We start from the raw sequence: 19,633 nt of genomic DNA on the forward strand, positions 1-19,633 counted from the left end.
CCTCTTAACTTCTTAACTGAATTATGTAAGCGATATTATTCACGCGATGACTTGATATTGAAATAGATCATTGTAATTGTACAAAATATAATCTAAAGATATACATTACTTAAATATAGCAGAAAATGGAACTGGTTTTTAGATTATTTAATACGTATTAAAGTATTGTTCTATATGAGAATATTAATTATTCTCTTCCGATCAACTATAAAGTATTTATTACTTTTAATCTGCGTACGAGCTGTATAAAGCAATATTATTATTATTATTTTTTTTTATTATTATTATTATTTTTTTATTATTGTTAATTATGAATTCTCGTTTAGAACGCGTTAACGAATCGATAGATGTACAAATACGTTTGTTGCCGGTCTCCAAGATGAATGAAAATGCAATGTTAAAAAAATGTGTAAGACGATATAAATATCTATCAACGGGAGTTAAAAATGTGGTCTTAAATTTTAACGTAATATACACCCAAGTTTGATAACAAAATGCTACGTTGACTATGCTAATCTTTTTGTAAATTTCCTATTAAAAAGAATTTCACGACTGACAAAATTGCAATAAAGGGAAAAAAGCGTTAGAACATAAGTCGATCAGAAGTGGTAATAGTAGTGAAATCAGGTAATTGGCTAAAAATTTTGTTCGAATATTCTACTGTATAGAAAGGAGTATTTCTAAAAGATATTTTAAATCATATAAAAAAAGAAAAGTTTACGATGTACAGTCGGGTACAGTTCTTATCAAACTTCGTATGTAATGGAAAGATAAGATTCTTGTTACACAATGCTATAAAAGTAATAATATACCATAGATTATATCAAAAGAAATGAAAATAAAGGGAATATTTGACATTATATAAATACACAGTGGCTAATATTTAAACATGTAATATAAACAGAGCCGGCGCTAAATTTATTAGCGCTTCGAAACAACTTCCAATTTAGGTGCCCCCTTTTATAACTTCCGGTAGAAATTGCAAACGAAACCCGAGTTTTCGAATTTAAAGCAATGTAATAGAATAAACACGGATTACATCATGCATAGGCACAGTCTTTATAAAAATTGACTTTCCTTGTTTTTAAATTAGAAAGCCCGGCCCCTCTCGTTGAACGAATCATCGAGCAAAGTTAAATGATACGCCATCTTGGCTCGAAGTACATTTGATTAGGATTCTAGTTCTTCTCTTGGATCTTTATTTCTAAATTCAGTCTATTTTTTAACCTGGATGAAACGGGTACGATAATCGTGTTTAGATCAATTTGAAAAATGTCTCTTTCCCGAAAAGCCGGCCCTGAATATAAATACTGTTATGTCTTTAATGGCATTGACTAGAATTATTTAAGGTAATATTTGAAAATTCCGAAGATTATCATTACGCATAGAAACGAAGGAAAATAATACAATGTTTAAATCTAGAAGAAGTTCATCGGCTACGATTACGTTTATACGAAATCTTCGATTGTAAATTCATGGAACATCTATAAATCTATGTATGCAAAAGATCGCGAGTGAATTTATAAATAATGCCTCATATACAATGAATATGTCTTGACTTTGCAACAAAAGGTAAAAGATGTATCTCTTAAATTGTAGGATTTCTAAATAATATATGTTGACTAGTTGGATCCATTTCTCTATTGCAAAATGTATACACATTATCGTAATGCGTAAACGGTTTTCAATTATTTGGCAGTGAACTCGGGCCAATAATTTACATAATAACGATGCGTTAAACCTTCAAATAATCTATCCAACCACATCGGTAAACCGTCTAAAAGATTATCCTGATACAAAATATTGTGCCCGCTCTGTAAAAGGAGTCATTTTCTGTAGCTCTGTTCAAAATCCTCGTGATTTAAAAATCAATTGGATAAATTGTCGTATTATTTGCGACGCCTTAAATAAATGTTACGTTACGGAAATTCGTCATACCTCGTCTTCGGAAAGATCAGATTCGTTTGAACTGTCGAAACCAATAAATGCACCTACTTCTGCATCGTCCGCTCTTCGAGTTAGCTGCTTCGTCATTCGTTCCATTCGCTGTACGCGAAAAAGGTTCGTTAAAAATAATAATATCCGCGCGATAAATAATGCGAATAAATACTTTGGGTACACACACCTTAGAACCTTTGCCTTTACTACATTCTGGATGTTTGGCGTGATACATACAAAAATATTTGCGGTGTCCGTTTAAAGACAGTACAGTGCCAACACAATTTTTGGCATTTATATTTAATTCTTTTTGTTCCGACAGGGTGAGGGATAATAGTTTCTTATACCAATCTAGCCCTCTCTCGAGAGACATGAGTCCAAACATAAGGGTCTTATTTTTCCTGCAACGAGATTAATTATTCGTTTGAAACAATAAGAAAAAAAGGAAAGAAAGAAAATTACGACCCACCTATAAGGCCACACAGCTTTATGGAAAGCCGGTAATAATTTTAGTCTACTTTGAGCATCAACTAATAATATAATGGTTCTACAGCCTGGTTTTAATAGTCGTACCAAGCCGTTGTAATTCTCTGCGCGTAGTTCGTGTAATCGTAATTGTGGCTGCGACGACAACGATTTACCATTATCCTTGCATTGAGCACGTTCGGCTTGAACACTTGCTTCCTCTAATTTTCTACAATGAAACGGTCATTTTAGGAAATCTATCGCGCGTAGAAAAGTAGGTTTAAAACTTTTACTTACACCAGATACGACATTCCATATCCTGCAGCACCAATTAACATTAAAGTAGCAATTACCGATACTAAGGGTAAAATTTGCTCTTTAGTAAGACTATCCGATATATAATCTACAGCTAACAATGCCTTGCCAATAAGTTTGTCTACAGTACCCTGGCCAAGCGGAAAATTCAAAAATTAAATATTTTATTTCGCTCGATTGTCCGTGAGATACGGAATACACGTATGTACCTGTGCATGTTCGTCCGCTAACTCTCCTACAACCGCAGCGTATGGCAAAGCTTCCGAAGCTCGCAATAATCTTTGTATAGTTTGTTCCAAGTTGTGACGCGTTTCGTTCCACTGACCTTCGTCCTGGGCAGCCTCGATCCAACCAGTAGGTAACCATTCGTATTTCAGATGATTTGCATCCCTTCTCCAAATGATAACAATATGTAACAAAGGTTCCAAGGGGCTGCCCTCTCCCGTTGACAACGCTGACACAAATTCCGGTTGTGTGTCTTTGAATACATACGTATACCTGACTCGTTCGGTGCTAGAAACGAAACTTTCGTCAAAATGTTTGTACGATATTGAAAACGTATCGAATAAATTTCTAAACCGATGTTACCCGTAAGAAGACTCCAAAGCTGCTTGTCTAAATTTATGTCTGGCCAAGTCATGGAGAGGATTGTTTTGTTGCGATATCAACACCGCGCATAACCGTTTCTGAGGTCTTAGCCATTCGGGCGGGCAAACGGAATCCAACATTGCCTGGTTCGAAAGTCTTGGCAGAGCAAGGAATTTATTATTCGAAATAACATTGTGCATCGTATCGCTGGATATATCTTTCATGCTAACGGACGCCATAGGTTTCTCAGAATTTTCGTTAAACAATAACAACGTGTCCAAGTCCACGGAGATTTTATACTTTGTTACGATAGATTCCGTTTCCGGTTTCTCAGTCTACGGAGAAGAAATTGCAAGTTATCGAGAGAGATGAGATGATCCCAATAATATTAGAAGCGTTACCTGGACAAAACCAAATGCAACACGATCTCTATAATAAAACGCAATAAATAAATAACGTAATCGTATAGATTCTTTCCTATCAAATATTAAAGCTCGAATTCGATTATCTATCCATCCTGAGAGAAAATTGTCTACGTTATTTTTATTTATATTAGGTATCAATTTGTATGGAAACTTGCTTCGCAAAAAGTCTGAAAAATAAGGGACCATCTAGATTCGTTATGTTATGGGACGAGAGTTTCGTATTTGTAATTAGTATACCGAATACAGATACGCACCAACGATTTTTTGAATACTGAAAAGAGACTCCTTATAGACACTAGTACGACCATCTATGCTAACGACAAGACATGGTAGAGAATGAATACCCAGTCTTCTTGCCAAAGCAGTTTCTTTTTCAGCGTGCGCGGTTGCTAAACCGAGACCCAACGGCTCTAATTCGTCGACCAAGCGTCGCCACGTTGGTTCTACTTGCAAACACGCAAAACACCAGTCCGAATAAAACAATATTAAATAAGGCGTGCGATAAGTTTTTGGTATTATTACATTTTCAAACGATCTGCAAAACGAGAATATATTTACGTTTAAAATATCTAGTTATAACAGGACAGATTTCTTTTTACGCAAACTATACAAAACCTATAAGTGATGCTCATCTTATAGAAGAGAGAAATATCTCGAGTTTGGTAATGAAACTTGAAGTTTCCGCCGAACAATTCTTCCAATGGATCGAGGACGTTAAAGCGACTGCTATCCCTTCGTTGCCTAGGAATACTTTCCTCCGTGATGCCATGATTATCAAATTTTTGCCTTCTCTCCGGGTCGGTTAATATCTACGCAAGTAAACTGTAACTGTACAAACAAATTGTAATTTACGTTTTACATTTCTTGACAAGATCGTACCTCGTATGCTTTGGTAATTTCTACAAATTTATTTTCCGCGCCGGGATGATCGGTTTTATCAGGATGCCTAAAGAAACAACACAAATTAGAAATATAGAGATTAATTTTATATTTTTTGCCTCGACTCTGCGACTATACGATCTAAAAAATCTTGTTGCCAACGAAAGGATCAGAATGCCTGCGTTATCTGGTTTAAAAAAAAAAGAATAAGAAAACAGTTTGTAACGCTTCGTTATTATATCGTTATTAACAATAATAATGATATAATTTGATCGCGTTGCAGAGAAAATTTAGACCAAAATAATTCGCTTCCCTGGTATAAAATACATTGTAACGACATGTTCGATACATACCATTCTTTGACAAGATTTTTATATGCCTTTCGAATTTCTTGTAAGGTCGCACGTTTGTGGACACCTAGTATTTTATACGGGTTTCCCAATATCTCGATTCCGCTGGCCGACGACAGTAAATGCGTTGTTATGATAAAAATCACAATAAAAAATGAGAACCTCATTAATAATTCTATATTATCCACACTTTTGTTAACGCTATTCGATCGTTTGCTTACTGACTCGGAGGTTCTTAAAAAATTAATCGATAACATTATTTGTGACGCAGTTTAAACGTGCATGTATATTTATGGAATTATACTTTAACGTCGAGTCAGCATCGACTAAAACTATCCCTTTTTCTCCTTCGAACGTTTTATAAACATGTTCAGCACGAATATTTTGGTTTATTTTTACGCCGAAAGCTTTGTCATTGCAGTTTTATAGTGATGTTTCTGGATAACCATGTTGTCAAATCAGATATATACAGTGAACATTAAATCCTAGAATGCTCTAGTAGAAGGGTAAAATCGATTATAAGAGGGCGCTAAAATAGACAACATTTCTTCATACCTTTTTCGAATTTATTCTTCGGGCAAGCCTTTTCTTTTCTCATAAAGCGTAATTTAAATACTATTTTACGACATCCTTATAGAAACGAAACGAACGAATAGAAATTATTTCCAATTCGAAACGGTTCTCGTACAAAATGCGAATATAAATTTCCAAGGAGCAAAAGCTAACCTGTTTTTTTATTTTATTAAATATTTATATATTTATAATTTCGTTTTATTTATTAAATCGTTGCACGACAGTTATCCAATAGACCAAACGATAAGTTTGATATTCGACGTTAAACATGCATCGATGTTACTTCGAAAGTAGAAGATATTTAATCCAAACGAATCGTTTTTCTAAAATATCCGAACTTTGTCTAATTCAGAGCAAAATTTACGATTAGTAAATATACGTCTCGAATAAATATTTTCGTGAAATTGATAAATATGAGAAGTTCTCCAAATACAAGTTCGATTTGAAGATATTTCGACTGTTTTAATATCCGGTTGCGGTTTGAAAAACTAAAATAAACAATATACATATTTGCATAGAGTTGTTGGTAGGAAAATGAATCAATACACGCATATTTGATATTAAGAACACAATATATATTTCTTATTACAATTTAATAGACAATTAATGATAAAAAAAAGTCACTAGAGTAAACAGTAGCAAGCTTCCTGTTGCACGTATAATTTAGATTACAAAAAATGACGGTCGCCAACTTTTCACGTCTGCCAGTAACGTGAAGAAGTTAAATTCAATTCTATGTTTAATTTACTCCACATATATTTATGCGTATGTATAAAAAATTAACTTTGAAAACTCATTCGATACGCATGCACTGGATTCTAGTGACTGGATCAGTAAAAAAAAGAAAAAGGAATTAATGAACGGAGACGTTGGACAAATGAAAAACGAAAAATATTATTTTTTTCCAAATTTAAATACGCAGTTCGGTGGTTTTGTAACTCGAAATTGTTGCACCCAAGATGAATGTCGATTTATCAAAAAAGTGTTCGTTACTTTTGAAACGTAATATACGTACACGAATCGCGACAGGATCGTTATATAAAATATTTAATTTGTTGTACTTTATTATACCAGAATGCTTAAAATTTTATTATTTTATGTTCAATCCTGAGTGTTTTATGCATACATTACTCATTAAAAATCTTCATCTTTAAACATTAAAGGGTTCCGGCTACTATCAGTGAGCAAGAGTACCCATCGGGTCCCACGCGGGCAAAATAATGGGTTCTTGTTTAAATACAGACAAAATATCCGCAGGTACTAATTTTTTATCGATAACTGCCTCGAACACGAATTCAGAGAACCATTCAGCGGTCAACAATTGATATCCTTTCTGTCCATGATCTTCTCCCCAAGAATTTTCCACCCGGAATTTTTTAATGTTGCCATCCTTCTGAAAAATAAAAAGGGATTTCAATACATCTCGAGCACCGAGATTCTTTCGTAGAACTTGTCAGCTTACATCGATCGAAACAGCCGTGAATACCATCGCGTGGACCATCATAGAATCTCCGTAAAGTAATCTATCTCCTTTCGAAAGATTAACATGTACATCCGTTCCAAACATCAGACCAAAATCGTAGGCGTTCATGTCCTCTATACCTTGTTTGCCTACTAATCTTTTGCTCACGTCGCATCCAAACCACACGGGCTCGTTTTGTTTTATACTCTCCGCGCATAAATCCATTAATATCGCGGCTGGTTGATTATTGTACAACGTGAGTTTTCCACCTACTACATTCCCTAAACAATCTATCGTGTAAAGTTTATCAAACGGATTGGATCGTCTCGGATCTGTTACCAAGCATACTTTATCATTTACATTATAATATGGTTTCACGTGTTTCTCGTAAAATTCCACCGGTGTGATTGGACCAACGCAATTGTAATTCTTTGATTTATCGTAATATTCCCACGTGATAGTCTCCGAAGGTATGCCCAAACAGATTCCAATAATTCGATAAATTATATTCATCTGGTCCCTGATCTCAGATTCTAATCTATAATCGGACGCTGACTCTGCTACCAAATCTCTTAAATCTTTAGAGTATTCCCTTAGTTTACTTTGCAGGATACCGTTCATACGGGAACTGGATTCGCAACTGTACGATTCTGGAAAGCAGACTTTCGGGACAAGACCATATTTATTTATAAGATTAACGATCATGTCCCATTGTCCGCCGTCGCAAACCGGGTCGTGTAACAGAAACGATACCAAGCGACCATCCACCGGTTCCTTCCGTTCCGCGCTTTTTACAATATTATGTAAAAAATAGTTGCACCGTTCAACCTACAAAACAATCAACATATCAATCTACATAAAATGGTTAAGCTTTATACATAAAATATCGACAATATATATTAACCTTGTCCCAGAAAAATAGATAAGCTTCGCTAAATTCAAATTCGTCCAAATTGTATTGCTTCATAAAGGCAGTTCTTATAACGTTTAAAATTGAAAATATCCAACACCGCCCGGAATTCTTTTGATTCGTTATTGGCTTTCCTTCCGTTTCGATCTTGTGGGTGAAGACATGTTGAGACTCTTCCAATACTTTTCGTGAGATACAAGCCTCTATGGGATTGGTCCTCGTACATACATTTTGTGCCAAGGTGAAGCGGCTAGTTTCGTAAAATGTTGTACGTAATTCATTTAAGACCTCTGCTGTTAAAGCACCCGACGCTAGAAGGAAAAGAAATACAATCTTTATAATTTAATCTAAACAAGAACATAATATCCAACTATGAGTAGATTGATTTATTTTCAAATTTTTACAATCGACAATTAGTTTAATTTAGTTTACGAAATTTTTATTTTTAGAGATTCAAGATTTAAAAGAAATAATATTCTTTTTTTTAATCGAGTTACCACGATTGTTTGTTCCCCATAGTTAGATGTCATAGACTAGTATTGCAATTTTTTTTTTTTTAAATAAACATCACGTTAATAACAAGTATCGACACTAAACCAGTAACAACCGAGAATGCCTGAATGAAAATTTTAATAACATTAAACTTTCACTAAACGTATTGTAAACATTTCTGTAAACAAATTTATAACATTGCGGGAATATTACGTTGAGAGACATGAAAACTAAAAAACATAAACGTAAGTATAAGCACAACTCACAGCGATCATCCGTCATAACTGGTGGATTTGTCTGACTCGACTGTAAGCAATTTAAGGATTTTCACCGATTGTATATCATACGAATCAGGATCGCGTGAACGTACGTTTGTAATTTATGGATCTGTTCGACTGATAGGACAAGATTAACAATCCTGTCTACGTCCAACATTAGTTTTCAAGCATTAACGTATTTTAACATTTCAAATGTTCGGATTACGGTTCGGTTCAAAAGTTACGTTGCAAACCAATCAAAATTCGAATTAGGTTACGTTCGTTCGACGAACAGCGAGCCTTTTTTTTATCATGCACGATGTAAGAAAAAAAGGGAGTTCGACCTATGTTAGAATTTGGAATACTGTCGGATAGATCGTGACGTCACCCGTGTCGGGGTTTTCAGATAGTAGGGTCTCCTTGGCAACCGCGTAAACATTCGTGTAACATAACCACACTTCGAACGGAAGTAGTGTTAAGTGGATACAGGGGAATAGCAAGCGAAAGAGAAAAGACTAAGGGTCTTAAACTCAGTTTTCACTTTCAAAGAAAGTATCTACACGAACTATCAGAGACAATTATTAGTTTGCCCTGTATAACCCTATCGGTTACTCTCGAGATGCCTCGTAAAATTTAATATTATACGGGATTACTTTATCATCATTCTGTAAATACACGTTAAAATTGAAGTCGATGGTCGGTGTAATGATATCGAATGATACGGTCGAATAACAGCAGGTTAGGTCAGGATCAAATTTGTTTTTCTTTGTACAAATCTGTATTAATGGAGGATGGTTGGGATTTGGTTAGGGTGGGTCTCCATTTGCAGCAACCTCCACGTGGTGAGACCTGGGTAATATTATCTAGCGTTTAATTAATAATCGTATCACTCTCAGCCGGGTGATGCAATTATTAATTAAAAACTAAATAATATTAGCAAATTGGCTGCAATCCGCCTTGCATAGGTTATAGCCAGAGATGCCAGAAAAGCACCGCCGGGTGCACACGCACACATGCCAGATACGCGTACGTGAGCTCGTGGAGTTTCGGAAAGTCGACAAAGGCAAACTGACGCATGCCCTCTTTCTCGATTCTCCGAAGCTGCCCGAAGTAAGTTCGGACCGTCTCGTGGGAGTCGAGAGAGAAAGGCTCACATTAGTCTTCTCGCTCTTGAACGACTGAAATTCAACCTCACGTCAACGGCATACGATTCCAAGTCTCGACTGGCCAGGTATTTTTTACTTTCCAACCTATGTAAACGTACATAAGCAAAGTACTATAATGAAAAAGAAATTAGGTGACATTTTGATACGGAAATACACGTTTTAAGACCCCCTGATCATATTTGAATTATTGAACAAAAAGAACTTTTCTTTTATTATTCCTATGTATGAGCGTACATACGTATATCATTTCAGATGTCACTTCTAATATATCTGGCAACGTATAACCATTACTACTGACTACTGCCAGCCTCTCGCAGTCTCTGCTGGCTTCTGCTGGTCTCTGCTAACCTCTGCCAGCATGTGCGGACTTCTGCCTGCCTCTGCTGCCCCCTGCTGACCACTGCTGACCACTCCCGTTACTTTCGATAACGTATAACGATTACTACTGATTACTGTCAGCCTCTCCCAGCCTCTGCTGGCCTCTCCTGACCTCCGCTTATATTTCTGACAACTTATAACAATTACGACTGACTTCTGCCAACCCCCGTTGACCTCTGCTGACCATTGCTGATCTCGACGTGCCTTTAATGGTGGCTAACTTAACTTAGCAGGTAATGTCATAAAACTGTTTTACCTAGTTATACCCCTTTTTACCCGAAGTATAAGGTACGACTACATGTACTTTTGAATTTTCCTACAGTCCTCCGCTGGCCTCTGCCGACCGCTGCTGACCTTTCCTGGTATTTCTGACAACGTATAACGATTACTAAGGGCTACTGCCAACGTCTCCCGGCCTCTACGGGCTTTTGCTGGCCTCTGCTGACCACGGCTTATATTTCTGTTAACGTACAACGATTACTACTGACTTCTGCCAACCTCCGCTGGCCTCTACCGACCGCTGCTGACCACTCCTGTTACTTCTATCAACGTATAACGTTTACGACTGACTACTGCTAGCCTCTCCCAGTCTCTGCTGGCCTCTCCTGACCACCGCTTATATTTCTGACAACGCACAACGATTACTAATGACTTCTGTCTGCCTCCGCTGGCCTCCACTGGCCGTTGCTGACCACTCCTGTTACTTCCGACAACGTATAACGATTACTAGGTGTTACTGCTTGCTCCTGCTGGTCTCTACATGTCTCTACATGCCTCTACAAGCCTCTACAAGCCTCTACATCCCTCTGCTGGCCTCTGCTGGCCCCTGCTAGCCCCTGCTGACCGCTGCTGACCACTCCTGATACTTCCGCCAACGTATAACGGTTACTACGTGTTACTGCTTGCTCCTGCTGGTCTCTACAAGCCTCTACAAGCCTCTACATCCCTCTGCTGGCCTCTGCTGTCCTCTGCTGGTCCCTGCTGGCCTCTGCTGACCGCTGCTGACCACTCCTGATACTTCCGACAACGTATAACAATTACTACGTGTTACTGCTTGCTCCTGCTGGTCTCTACATGCCTCTACATCCCTCTGCTCGCCCCTGCCGACCACTGCTGACCACTGCTGACCCCCCTGACCCCCCTGACCCCTGCTGACCACTGCTGACCCTTGTTATCAACTTCTAACATGATGTATATGTATTGAAACTTTGTATAATGTAAATCTATGGCAATAAATGATATAATTACAAAGAATTCTATGTCTTCTCATCATTTTTTACCTTACTTTACCTCTCCAAATCATTACCTTAGTTATAAGACTCCCTGAAACTCCTTGGTTTCCCTGAACCCACTAGGAAGTCCGGAAACACCTCGGATGTCCTCAAAACTCAGAACTATGCTAAAAATTCACGGTTTCCAAGAATTTTCGGCGTTTCCAAGAAATTCCAGGACTTTTTCGTTGTTTCAGGCTTTCCCAGCTGCCAGGAATTGTTCGTTGTTTCAGGACTTTTTCGCTGTTTCAGGCTTTCCTAGCCGTTTCAGGCTTTCTCAGCTGTTTCAGGTCTTTCCAGCTGCCAGGAATTGTTCGTTGTTTCAGGGATTTTTCGCTGTTTCAGGCTTTCCTAGCTGTTTCAGGCTTTCTCAGCTGTTTCAGGTCTTTCCAGCTGCCAGGAATTGTTCGTTGTTTCAGGGCTTTTTCGCTGTTTCAGGCTTTCCTAGCTGTTTCAGGCTTTCTCAGCTGTTTCAGGACTTTCCAGCTGCCAGGAATTGTTCGTTGTTTCAGGACTTTCCAATTGTTTCAGGACTTTCAAAAATTTAAACGGGACCCCTCAAAACTTTTCGAGGAACTTAGAAATTTTTCGTTTTAGACTTTGTTATCAGGAGGACATGATATGGGAAGAGGTGGCAGGTATCTTATAACTATGGGAATGATTTCGAGAGGAAAAGAAAGGTAAAAATGATGAGAACACATAGAATTCTTTGAAATTATATCATTTATTGTCATAGATTTACATTATAATGTTTTAATACATGTATATCATGGCAGAAGTTGTCAATAAAGGTCAGCAGTGGTCAGCAGGGACCAGCAGGGACCAGCAGAGGCCAGCAGAGGCCAGCAGAGGCCAGCAGAAGCCAACAGAGGGATGTAGAGGCATGTAGAGGCATGTAGAGGCATGTAGAGACCAGCAGGAGCAAGCAGTAACACGTAGCAATTGTTATACGTTCTCGGAAGTATCAGGAGTGGTCAGCAGCGGTCAGCAGACACCAGCAGGGACCAGCAGAGGGATGTAGAGGCATGTAGAGACCAGCAGGGGCAAGCAGTAACACGTAGTAATCGTTATACGTTGTCGGAAGTATCAGGAGTGGTCAGCAGCGGTCAGCAGAGGGATGTAGAGGCATGTAGAGGCATGTAGAGGTATGTAGAGGCATGTAGAGGCATGTAGAGACCAGCAGGACCAAGCAGTAACTCGTAGTAATTGTTATACGTTGTCGGAAGTATCAGAAGTGGTCAACAGCGGTCAGCAAAGGCGAGCGGAGGGAGGCAGAGGCCAGCAGAGGCCAGCAGAGGCCAGCAGAGGCCAGCAGAGGCCAGCAGTGGGATGTAGAGGCATGTAGAGACCAGCAGGAGCAAGCAGTAACACATAGTAATCGTTATACGTTGTCGGAAGTATCAGGAGTGGTCAGGAGTGGTCAGCAGTGGCCAGCAGAGGCCAGCAGAGGGATGTAGAGGCATGTAGAGGCATGTAGAGACCAGCAGGACCAAGCAGTAACTCGTAGTAATTGTTATACGTTGTCGGAAGTATCAGGAGTGGTCAACAGCGGTCAGCAAAGGCGAGCGGAGGGAGGCAGAGGCCAGTAGAGGCCAGCAGGGGCATGTAGAGGAATGTAGAGACCAGCAGGAGCAAGCAGTAATACGTAGTAATCGATATATGTTGTCAGAAGTATGAGGAATGGTCAGCAGCAGTCAGTAGAGGCCGGCGGAGGACTGTAGGAAAATTCAAAAGTACATGTAGTCGTACCTTATACATGGTACTTATTACCTTATACTTCAGGTAAAAAGGGTTATAGTAAAGTATAAAATTCCTGGGCATTCGAGACTTGGAATCGTATGCCGTTGACGTGAGGTCGAATGTCAGTTGTTCAAGAACGAGAAGACAAATGTGAGCCTTCCTCTCTCGACTCCCACGAGATGGTCCGAAATTACTTCGGGCAGCTTCGGAGAATCGAGAAAGAGGGCATGTGTCAGTTTGCCTTTGTCGACTTGCCGAAACTCCACGAGCACACGTACGCGTGATCTGGCATGTGTGCGTAGGGCACCGTCGATGCTTTTCTGGCACTTCTGGTTATAGCAAACATAGAACTTCTTCGCTAGATTAGTTTTGATTCTCGTAACAGATCGAAGGATCCTAATGTTTCGAAATGGAAACAACGCGTATTTTGGTAAAGAATATTCGAAAAGTTATTCCTTAACTCCTACAGTAGTGAATGCATTTCATTGAAATTTACGGATACCTAAAACTCTGTGCATACTCCTGCAAGTATCACATTTATTATCACATAATTATTTTTGAAGGGACGCTTGATTTGAAAGAAAAAAATAAGGATTAGTAAAAATTTTCAATCACTTTATTAGTTTCATTACACAAAGTGTGTCAGTGTATGAAATCCTCGAAGAAGATAAAATTACCAATTTTCTGTCGTAGCACCTCCCCAGCTCTGGTTGGTAGTGGCTGGAGCAGTTGTAGTCCATTCCTCCGATGGCTATGCGGAATGAAATAAAGTTAATCGTTTTTAGCGCTAGTTAGTTTGTTAATAACCAGTTACAGAATTCGTGTTTACCTGAGCGGCCCAATCGCCGCTTGCCTGGAAAGCTGGGGCAGCAGTAGCAGCTGGAACAGCGGCTGCAGTTGGCGTTGCAACGTCGTCCGCCCAATTTTCAGTGGTAATCGCACCTGTTGTCTCAACGTCATTGGCCCAACCAGGTTCTGCAGCGATCGGAACCTCGACCGGTCCTGTGAACTCTTTGACTGGCGCGATTTCCTTGGCCGCTTGTTCTTCTTTCTCAGCCTACGAGAACGAGAGAAAAAAAATCGCATTATTATTTGGAACGGGTGAAATAAATTTAAATACTTTTCTGGGGACAACTTCAGAAAAGATTAAGCCATAATTAAACATAGTCAACAAACATTTTTCTGGATACTAACTTTTCTCATCATGTGAAAAAAAAATAAGGACAGAACGAATCTGATCGAATTTATATCGATAGCACGAACCTCTTCTGGATCTCTGTAGAAGAACAAGTCAACGACAACGTCCCATTTACTTTCACGGGCGATAGAACCTCTCAGTCGAAGTACCTCCCTCGCCAGTAACCACCACATGAGTCCAACGCAATGGAGACTCTTTGTGTTGCAGGGAATGGCGATATCGACGAAGCGAAGAGGCGAGTCCGTGTTACAAAAAGCAATAACTGGAATGTTCACGTAGCTGGCCTCGGTGATAGGCTGGTGATCGGTGGATGGATCGGTAACGATCAATAGACGTGGTTCACGGAAAGCAGACTGAAAGTAATTACCAAAATTAATGTACAGTAACTTTACAATGCGCGAGAATGTTCATTGCATTGTTTAAATCAGAAAAGATTAAGCCAAAATAAACCAACAAATATAAATTATGGAAAATAGTTGTTCATCATATAAAAGGAGGGTCACGTGTATATACAGTAGTGCCCACTTAAGTGTCCGCGGTTATTCCCACCAATTGTATATATTTTTTCAGGTGCACTTATCCTCTTTCCTTATCTCCATTGAATTTTGAGAAGTAACAGTTAAGCGGACACTACTGTAACTTTTATTATAGCGACTACAACCTGAATTTGATTGGTAAAGGCACCGGGTGTGAAACGACCGGCAATGGGCGTGGCACCGGTATGCTGTGCAAATTTTAAAACAGCTCTCTGGCCAGTCTGACGGCAACTGATGACAAAAACTTCGCTGGGATGTTCGATAGCGACAATGGCACGAGCTGCTAGTAACAGTTTCTCCCACGTGTGACGCAGATTAATAATGCTAACACCTAAATTAAGAAAGAAAAAAGAATATATACATGTCAGTAAATGTAAAAAACGTTTGATTACAGCTAACTCTTACCATCATTTTTCTTCTTGTACACGTATTGTTCCATTTGGAAATTAATATTCTCTGCACCCAAATGCGTAAACGCAGCTAACATTTTGGTAACATCATCCTCTTTGAGGGTCAATACATCTAGACCTCCTGACATTTTAACGTTGTGGTTGACTTACGAATAACCTAAACATACATATTAATATAAAATATTGTATCAAACAACATTAATTTAATACGTTTTGAATCGATTCGAGAATTTACAGAAGGATAAAAAATTTTGGAAATTTCCAAGATTATCGAGACTTTCAACGGTTTTTTTTAAATTTCGAATTGTATTTGAAACGTATTGAAATCCAATTATTACTGGTCATGTAACCTCTCTTTATAACCTGAAATAAATAGTCCACTTAAAAAAAAGCAAAATTTGTGAGATAAATAGTAAAATATACAATCCTTTAAATGAGTAACTTTTAAAATATTAATCGTGATATTGAATCAACGTTACTACAAGTAAAATATTGTTAAAAGAATGCCACGTGCGTCGACCAACTTGATTAATACTAATCTATTGCAACTGCTAACTATTCATATAAATTTTCATATCATTTTCAAGCCCAGAATAGTCTGCATTCTTTGATCAACAAATATTTTACCAAACCGATAAATACAGATTGTAAATAAAGGAAAATATTACAAGAAGCTTACGTTATCAATGCCACTAGGAGACTTCCAAGCGGAAAGGAAGTTATGCGTGCATACGCGTTACACATAATGTTGCTTGACAAAACGTGAATGAAACTAATATTTATTTTGTAATATAAACCTTCGATATTGCAAAACCGAAACCAAAGATCTCGAAATATTTGCTATAAAGAAGTACAATTTAAATTAATGAGAAAATAGAAAATTATATACATATATAGCGGAAGTGTGTCGAAATTCCACCGGGGAATTTTGAATGTTAACAGAAGGCACTGCAGACAAATCTCTGAAATAAACTTAACACAGTATCGTAAAAATTCATTGTAGCGTGTTAATTGCTCTTTTACGTATATAGTATCCATTCGATCGTTATAACTGTAAAAACGTAATATCGGTAATGTCGAAATATCTGCTGTCATAACCTATAATATGTGACCCTCGCGAGGACTATCCACCTTTACAGAAATGTGCAATAAATAGTTACATTATATTTGAGAAAGAAGACGGTGTTTTTTAAAATGGTGTAGAAGAATGTATCCTGCAAACCATAAGACTATTTTCGTTTTGGACCATACACCGTACTTTGGAATATCCACGGAATGCCCGCTGGAATTTGATTTTCTGAAGAGTCGCGGTCAGAACTTAATTCCTTTGGCACCTGTTTGCAAGTCCCTTTGGACTACCAGCGTAGAGGCCTCTTTAGAATACTGCCGCATAGTATGGGACCTATTTCCAGTTGGAAAATTGGTATTGTGATTTTACAGTTATACCCAATTATTGTCTTTTGAACAAAGTAAACTAATTAACTTGATCGTAGATAAGGTTCGTGGTAACCGACCGTGCTGCCTATGTATTAAACTCATGGAGTCCGTCGCAGCAAAATTTAAATCATGTAAGTTTTAATAGACTCTGAAATTAATACTTCTTCATCGTAAGATAATATTTGTGACTAACGTGCTTTTAGATAATGAATGGCACAGCCATATTGGGAGTACCGACAAAGACTCCGGAACCTGGAGAGGATTACTCCGTGATACACGGATTAAGGGTCGCTATAGAGACGTTGAACGAGTGTTCGGAAATTCAGCATGAAAAGAGAACATCATTAAATGAAAATACTAGTAAACTTGTTAACAGAGGCAGAGTAATATGCATCACCAGTGCACGAGATAACAGCAATATGAAAAGCTTGGAAAATATATTTCTGAACGAACTGGCTCAAGAGAATAAAACTGCATTAGCTTCGGATCAGTTAATATCCTTGTATAATCTCTTATAAAGTTACAAGGCCATTAATTTTATAACGTATTTCTCTTCTCTATTTCAGTTTGATGCCTGTAGATTATTGCCACTTGGTTATACTGAACATTTTTCCTAACAATATCGAGTCGCAGGTTACTAGTCAGGGACCGCGAGAGGTACTTTATTCACTTATTCTCATCATGATGTTTAATCGATTCTATATAGGAAATAATCGACTACGTTTTAGGTTTCTCCGCTGTTAACGGTGGAAGTACACTCGATCAAAGCACCCGCTTTACATTCGAAATTATCCCACTTGATCTTGTCTCATTACGATTTGGCGAGCACAACCGTGACTGGTATACCAATGAAAGAAGAACAGAACGCCAGTTCCTCCGCAAATTACGACGTCGAGATATTTCACTCATCGGCCGCGCATTCGGCGATTTTAAAAGGTTCCCTTGTTGTTACAGCGAGTTAAAAGAAGAAACAACATTGCAAATGTATTTTTTTAGGGAATCCACAAGATTCAGCTTTGATAAAGACGTTCAGAAGATTCGAAGAGGGCTCGGAGTATGAAACAGTGACTCTGAAATGGTGCACGCCGCGGGGATGCAGCGCGGCTGAGATGCAAAATTGCACAGCCATGCACAGAATCACGCCGGTAGATGTAAATAGCAGACCTTCGTCCTGTTTGATCAATTTCCTCTTAAACGGTAGATCGGTGATGCTCGAAATGGCTAGGAGAAGCGGTGGCAAAACTATTTCTCATTTGCTTGCCGCGCATGGTGGTGAAATTTTTATACACACATTGTCCACCGCTAGGAGCGTATTAGAGGATCCACCTTCTATCAGCGAGGGCTGCGGTGGCCGTGTCACCGATTACAGAATAACTGTAAGAATATCAGATTTAAATGACCATCACCTTGGATCATAGATACTGTCACGTTGTTCGTTATAGGATTTTGGAAGACTTATGCGAAATAATGTTTTGGTGCCTTTGAAACGGAGTATAAATAATATCAGCGACGGCCCGGCAGAGAAAATGAGATCGAGATTAGAGAGGCACACGAAGTATTGGCCAATTACTATTTCCAGTACTCTCATGTTTAATTTGAAACAGGTAGATGTTTAAAAGTAATCGAATTTAATATTAATCGACATATTTAAATGTGATCGTAAAAGGCCAACGAAATATTTTTGATCAAAGTTGATAGATCCACTGCCCGATTTAATGGTGAAAGAGGAACTCACTGCAGAGGAAGTTGTACAGTGCAAGCAAGTGATTTTTAGTTTGTTGCAATTGGAGGCAAAACACGAGCCACTACCTCTGCCAAGTATAGGCGGTGGACGCGGTGGTAAAGGTGGTGTACGCAGGGAAGAACACTATAGACTTTTGTGGGGAGAACTGGAAACGTATCTCAAGCATCATGCCAACAACTCTGCAGCGCATTCCGAAGTTCTCACTTGCCTTCTTGAAGTACGGAGCAAAGACGATAAGGACAAGGTTGAATTGGACCAGGCATTACGCGAATTAGATGGGTAAGTGCAGGATATTTGAGTCTCAGGGATGTTCGAGGTATCTTGTCATAAAGTGTATCACAAGTATCAGTAAAATTGTCGCGTTCACTTCTGTAGAATTACAAATTGAAAGTTGCAAGTAATTGGTCTTTCGACATAAATGCGACTCTTTTTCTGAGAGTTATTCTTTTACAGTTTTGGAAAAGAAGATGGAACTGCCCGAGCCAGTGTAATAAGAGCAACTACCGATTCACCGATGTCACCACCACCCAGCACGTCGATATCTCTCGGAAAGCAACTCCTCAAAGGTAGTCTTTACGCTCCCAAGAGTTTGTTAGATGTTTGGTTGCAGCGAAGCGCGCCTAAAGAGAAGAAGCCGGACTTTCACGGAAGACTTAATAGCGATAATCTTAAAGCTAAGTTGTATCCTAATTTAAAAGAACCTGGACGTGAGCCTCGTGAACCTATTCTAGAGGGTTGATTTACAAACTTATCGTTTCAATGCGTAAACTTAAGGTGAAGTCAATTAAGCTGTAAATTAAACGTGATTTCTTTTTTTGTAAAAATTACATCGACTGTCCTGCGTTATCCTTCGTTGTCCATGGCTGATGTACCAGGATTCTTTCAAGGATCAATAATAATTTCTTAAAGAAGAAGTTCTTAAGACAAATCAGTATATTACGGTGTATCGAAAGAAAACGTTTGCATGTCGCCGTCATGGCAACCGTACGTATCGACATGAATCATACCGAAATTTGCATTCATTTTATTACGATTATTCCCATATGTCGTTTCATTTTCTTCCTCTACAATGTAGGTTTACAAAATGTACAATAACGAT

At 38.5% G+C, this 19,633-nt stretch overlaps 4 protein-coding genes and 1 long non-coding RNA gene across 6 annotated transcripts; 2 read left to right on the forward strand and 3 right to left on the reverse strand.

Annotated features, from left to right (window-relative positions):
• Positions 1-5,404, reverse strand: LOC122396448 (dnaJ homolog subfamily C member 16). The gene is made up of 12 exons (XM_043394855.1): positions 4,964-5,404; positions 4,611-4,677; positions 4,347-4,540; positions 3,986-4,266; positions 3,708-3,898; positions 3,307-3,641; positions 2,928-3,231; positions 2,701-2,849; positions 2,408-2,632; positions 2,126-2,339; positions 1,939-2,046; positions 1-1,814 (listed from the first exon to the last, which is right to left on the reverse strand). The coding sequence occupies exons 1-12, from the start codon at positions 5,215-5,217 to the stop codon at positions 1,689-1,691; spliced, it is 2,448 nt and encodes an 815-aa protein (XP_043250790.1). The 5' UTR covers positions 5,218-5,404; the 3' UTR covers positions 1-1,688.
• A 785-nt stretch (positions 5,405-6,189) lies between these two features.
• LOC122396095 (bleomycin hydrolase) lies at positions 6,190-8,997 on the reverse strand. 2 transcript variants are annotated; one of them, XM_043394219.1, is made up of 4 exons: positions 8,664-8,997; positions 7,900-8,216; positions 6,996-7,823; positions 6,190-6,926 (listed from the first exon to the last, which is right to left on the reverse strand). In XM_043394219.1, exons 1-4 carry the CDS (start codon positions 8,677-8,679, stop codon positions 6,711-6,713), a joined length of 1,377 nt encoding a protein of 458 aa, XP_043250154.1. In that variant the 5' UTR covers positions 8,680-8,997; the 3' UTR covers positions 6,190-6,710. The 2 variants fall into 2 exon arrangements, with proteins under 2 accessions (XP_043250154.1, XP_043250155.1); XM_043394220.1 differs by lacking the exon at positions 8,664-8,997 and adding an exon at positions 8,403-8,559.
• A 481-nt stretch (positions 8,998-9,478) lies between these two features.
• LOC122396096 lies at positions 9,479-13,584 on the forward strand. The gene is made up of 3 exons (XR_006259012.1): positions 9,479-9,619; positions 12,261-12,267; positions 13,549-13,584. It is a non-coding gene; the product is annotated as an uncharacterized LOC122396096 (long non-coding RNA).
• Positions 13,585-13,803: 219 nt separating this feature from the next.
• On the reverse strand, positions 13,804-16,144 carry LOC122396107 (40S ribosomal protein SA). The gene is made up of 6 exons (XM_043394234.1): positions 16,033-16,144; positions 15,349-15,510; positions 15,069-15,274; positions 14,473-14,760; positions 14,039-14,266; positions 13,804-13,960 (listed from the first exon to the last, which is right to left on the reverse strand). Exons 2-6 carry the CDS (start codon positions 15,479-15,481, stop codon positions 13,883-13,885), a joined length of 933 nt encoding a protein of 310 aa, XP_043250169.1. The 5' UTR covers positions 15,482-15,510; positions 16,033-16,144; the 3' UTR covers positions 13,804-13,882.
• A 375-nt stretch (positions 16,145-16,519) lies between these two features.
• Positions 16,520-19,457, forward strand: LOC122396224 (integrator complex subunit 13). The gene is made up of 9 exons (XM_043394417.1): positions 16,520-16,776; positions 16,847-16,921; positions 16,994-17,280; positions 17,357-17,447; positions 17,519-17,726; positions 17,787-18,166; positions 18,233-18,394; positions 18,482-18,813; positions 18,988-19,457. The coding sequence occupies exons 1-9, from the start codon at positions 16,561-16,563 to the stop codon at positions 19,271-19,273; spliced, it is 2,037 nt and encodes a 678-aa protein (XP_043250352.1). The 5' UTR covers positions 16,520-16,560; the 3' UTR covers positions 19,274-19,457.
• Positions 19,458-19,633: the final 176 nt, after the last annotated feature.

This window comes from Colletes gigas, unplaced genomic scaffold (genome assembly GCF_013123115.1).
Source record: "Colletes gigas isolate AHSC1104 unplaced genomic scaffold, ASM1312311v1 Colletes_gigas_Sc00007, whole genome shotgun sequence".
Classification (NCBI taxonomy): domain Eukaryota; kingdom Metazoa; phylum Arthropoda; class Insecta; order Hymenoptera; family Colletidae; genus Colletes; species Colletes gigas.

Bases quoted from the DNA above. Each gene is read 5' to 3' on its own strand.
- LOC122396448 (XM_043394855.1), bottom strand. From the start codon at position 5,217: ATGTTATCGATTAATTTTTTAAGAACCTCCGAGTCAGTAAGCAAACGA. The intron at 4,541-4,610 runs GTACGATCTTGT...TTACTTGCGTAG, and splicing joins AAATTACCAAAGCATACGAG to ATATTAACCGACCCGGAGAG. The intron at 3,642-3,707 runs GTAACGCTTCTA...TCTTCTCCGTAG, and splicing joins TTGCATTTGGTTTTGTCCAG to ACTGAGAAACCGGAAACGGA.
- LOC122396095 (XM_043394219.1), bottom strand. The intron at 7,824-7,899 runs GTTAATATATAT...ATTGTTTTGTAG, and splicing joins ATCTATTTTTCTGGGACAAG to GTTGAACGGTGCAACTATTT. The intron at 6,927-6,995 runs GTAAGCTGACAA...TTTATTTTTCAG, and splicing joins TCACGGCTGTTTCGATCGAT to AAGGATGGCAACATTAAAAA.
- LOC122396107 (XM_043394234.1), bottom strand. From the start codon at position 15,481: ATGTCAGGAGGTCTAGATGTATTGACCCTCAAAGAGGATGATGTTACC. The intron at 15,275-15,348 runs GTAAGAGTTAGC...TTCTTAATTTAG, and splicing joins GTACAAGAAGAAAAATGATG to GTGTTAGCATTATTAATCTG. The intron at 13,961-14,038 runs GTAAACACGAAT...CATTCCGCATAG, and splicing joins GCGGCGATTGGGCCGCTCAG to CCATCGGAGGAATGGACTAC.
- LOC122396224 (XM_043394417.1), top strand. From the start codon at position 16,561: ATGTATCCTGCAAACCATAAGACTATTTTCGTTTTGGACCATACACCG. The intron at 16,777-16,846 runs GTATTGTGATTT...ACTTGATCGTAG, and splicing joins TATTTCCAGTTGGAAAATTG to ATAAGGTTCGTGGTAACCGA. The intron at 17,281-17,356 runs GTTAATATCCTT...TCTCTATTTCAG, and splicing joins ACTGCATTAGCTTCGGATCA to TTTGATGCCTGTAGATTATT.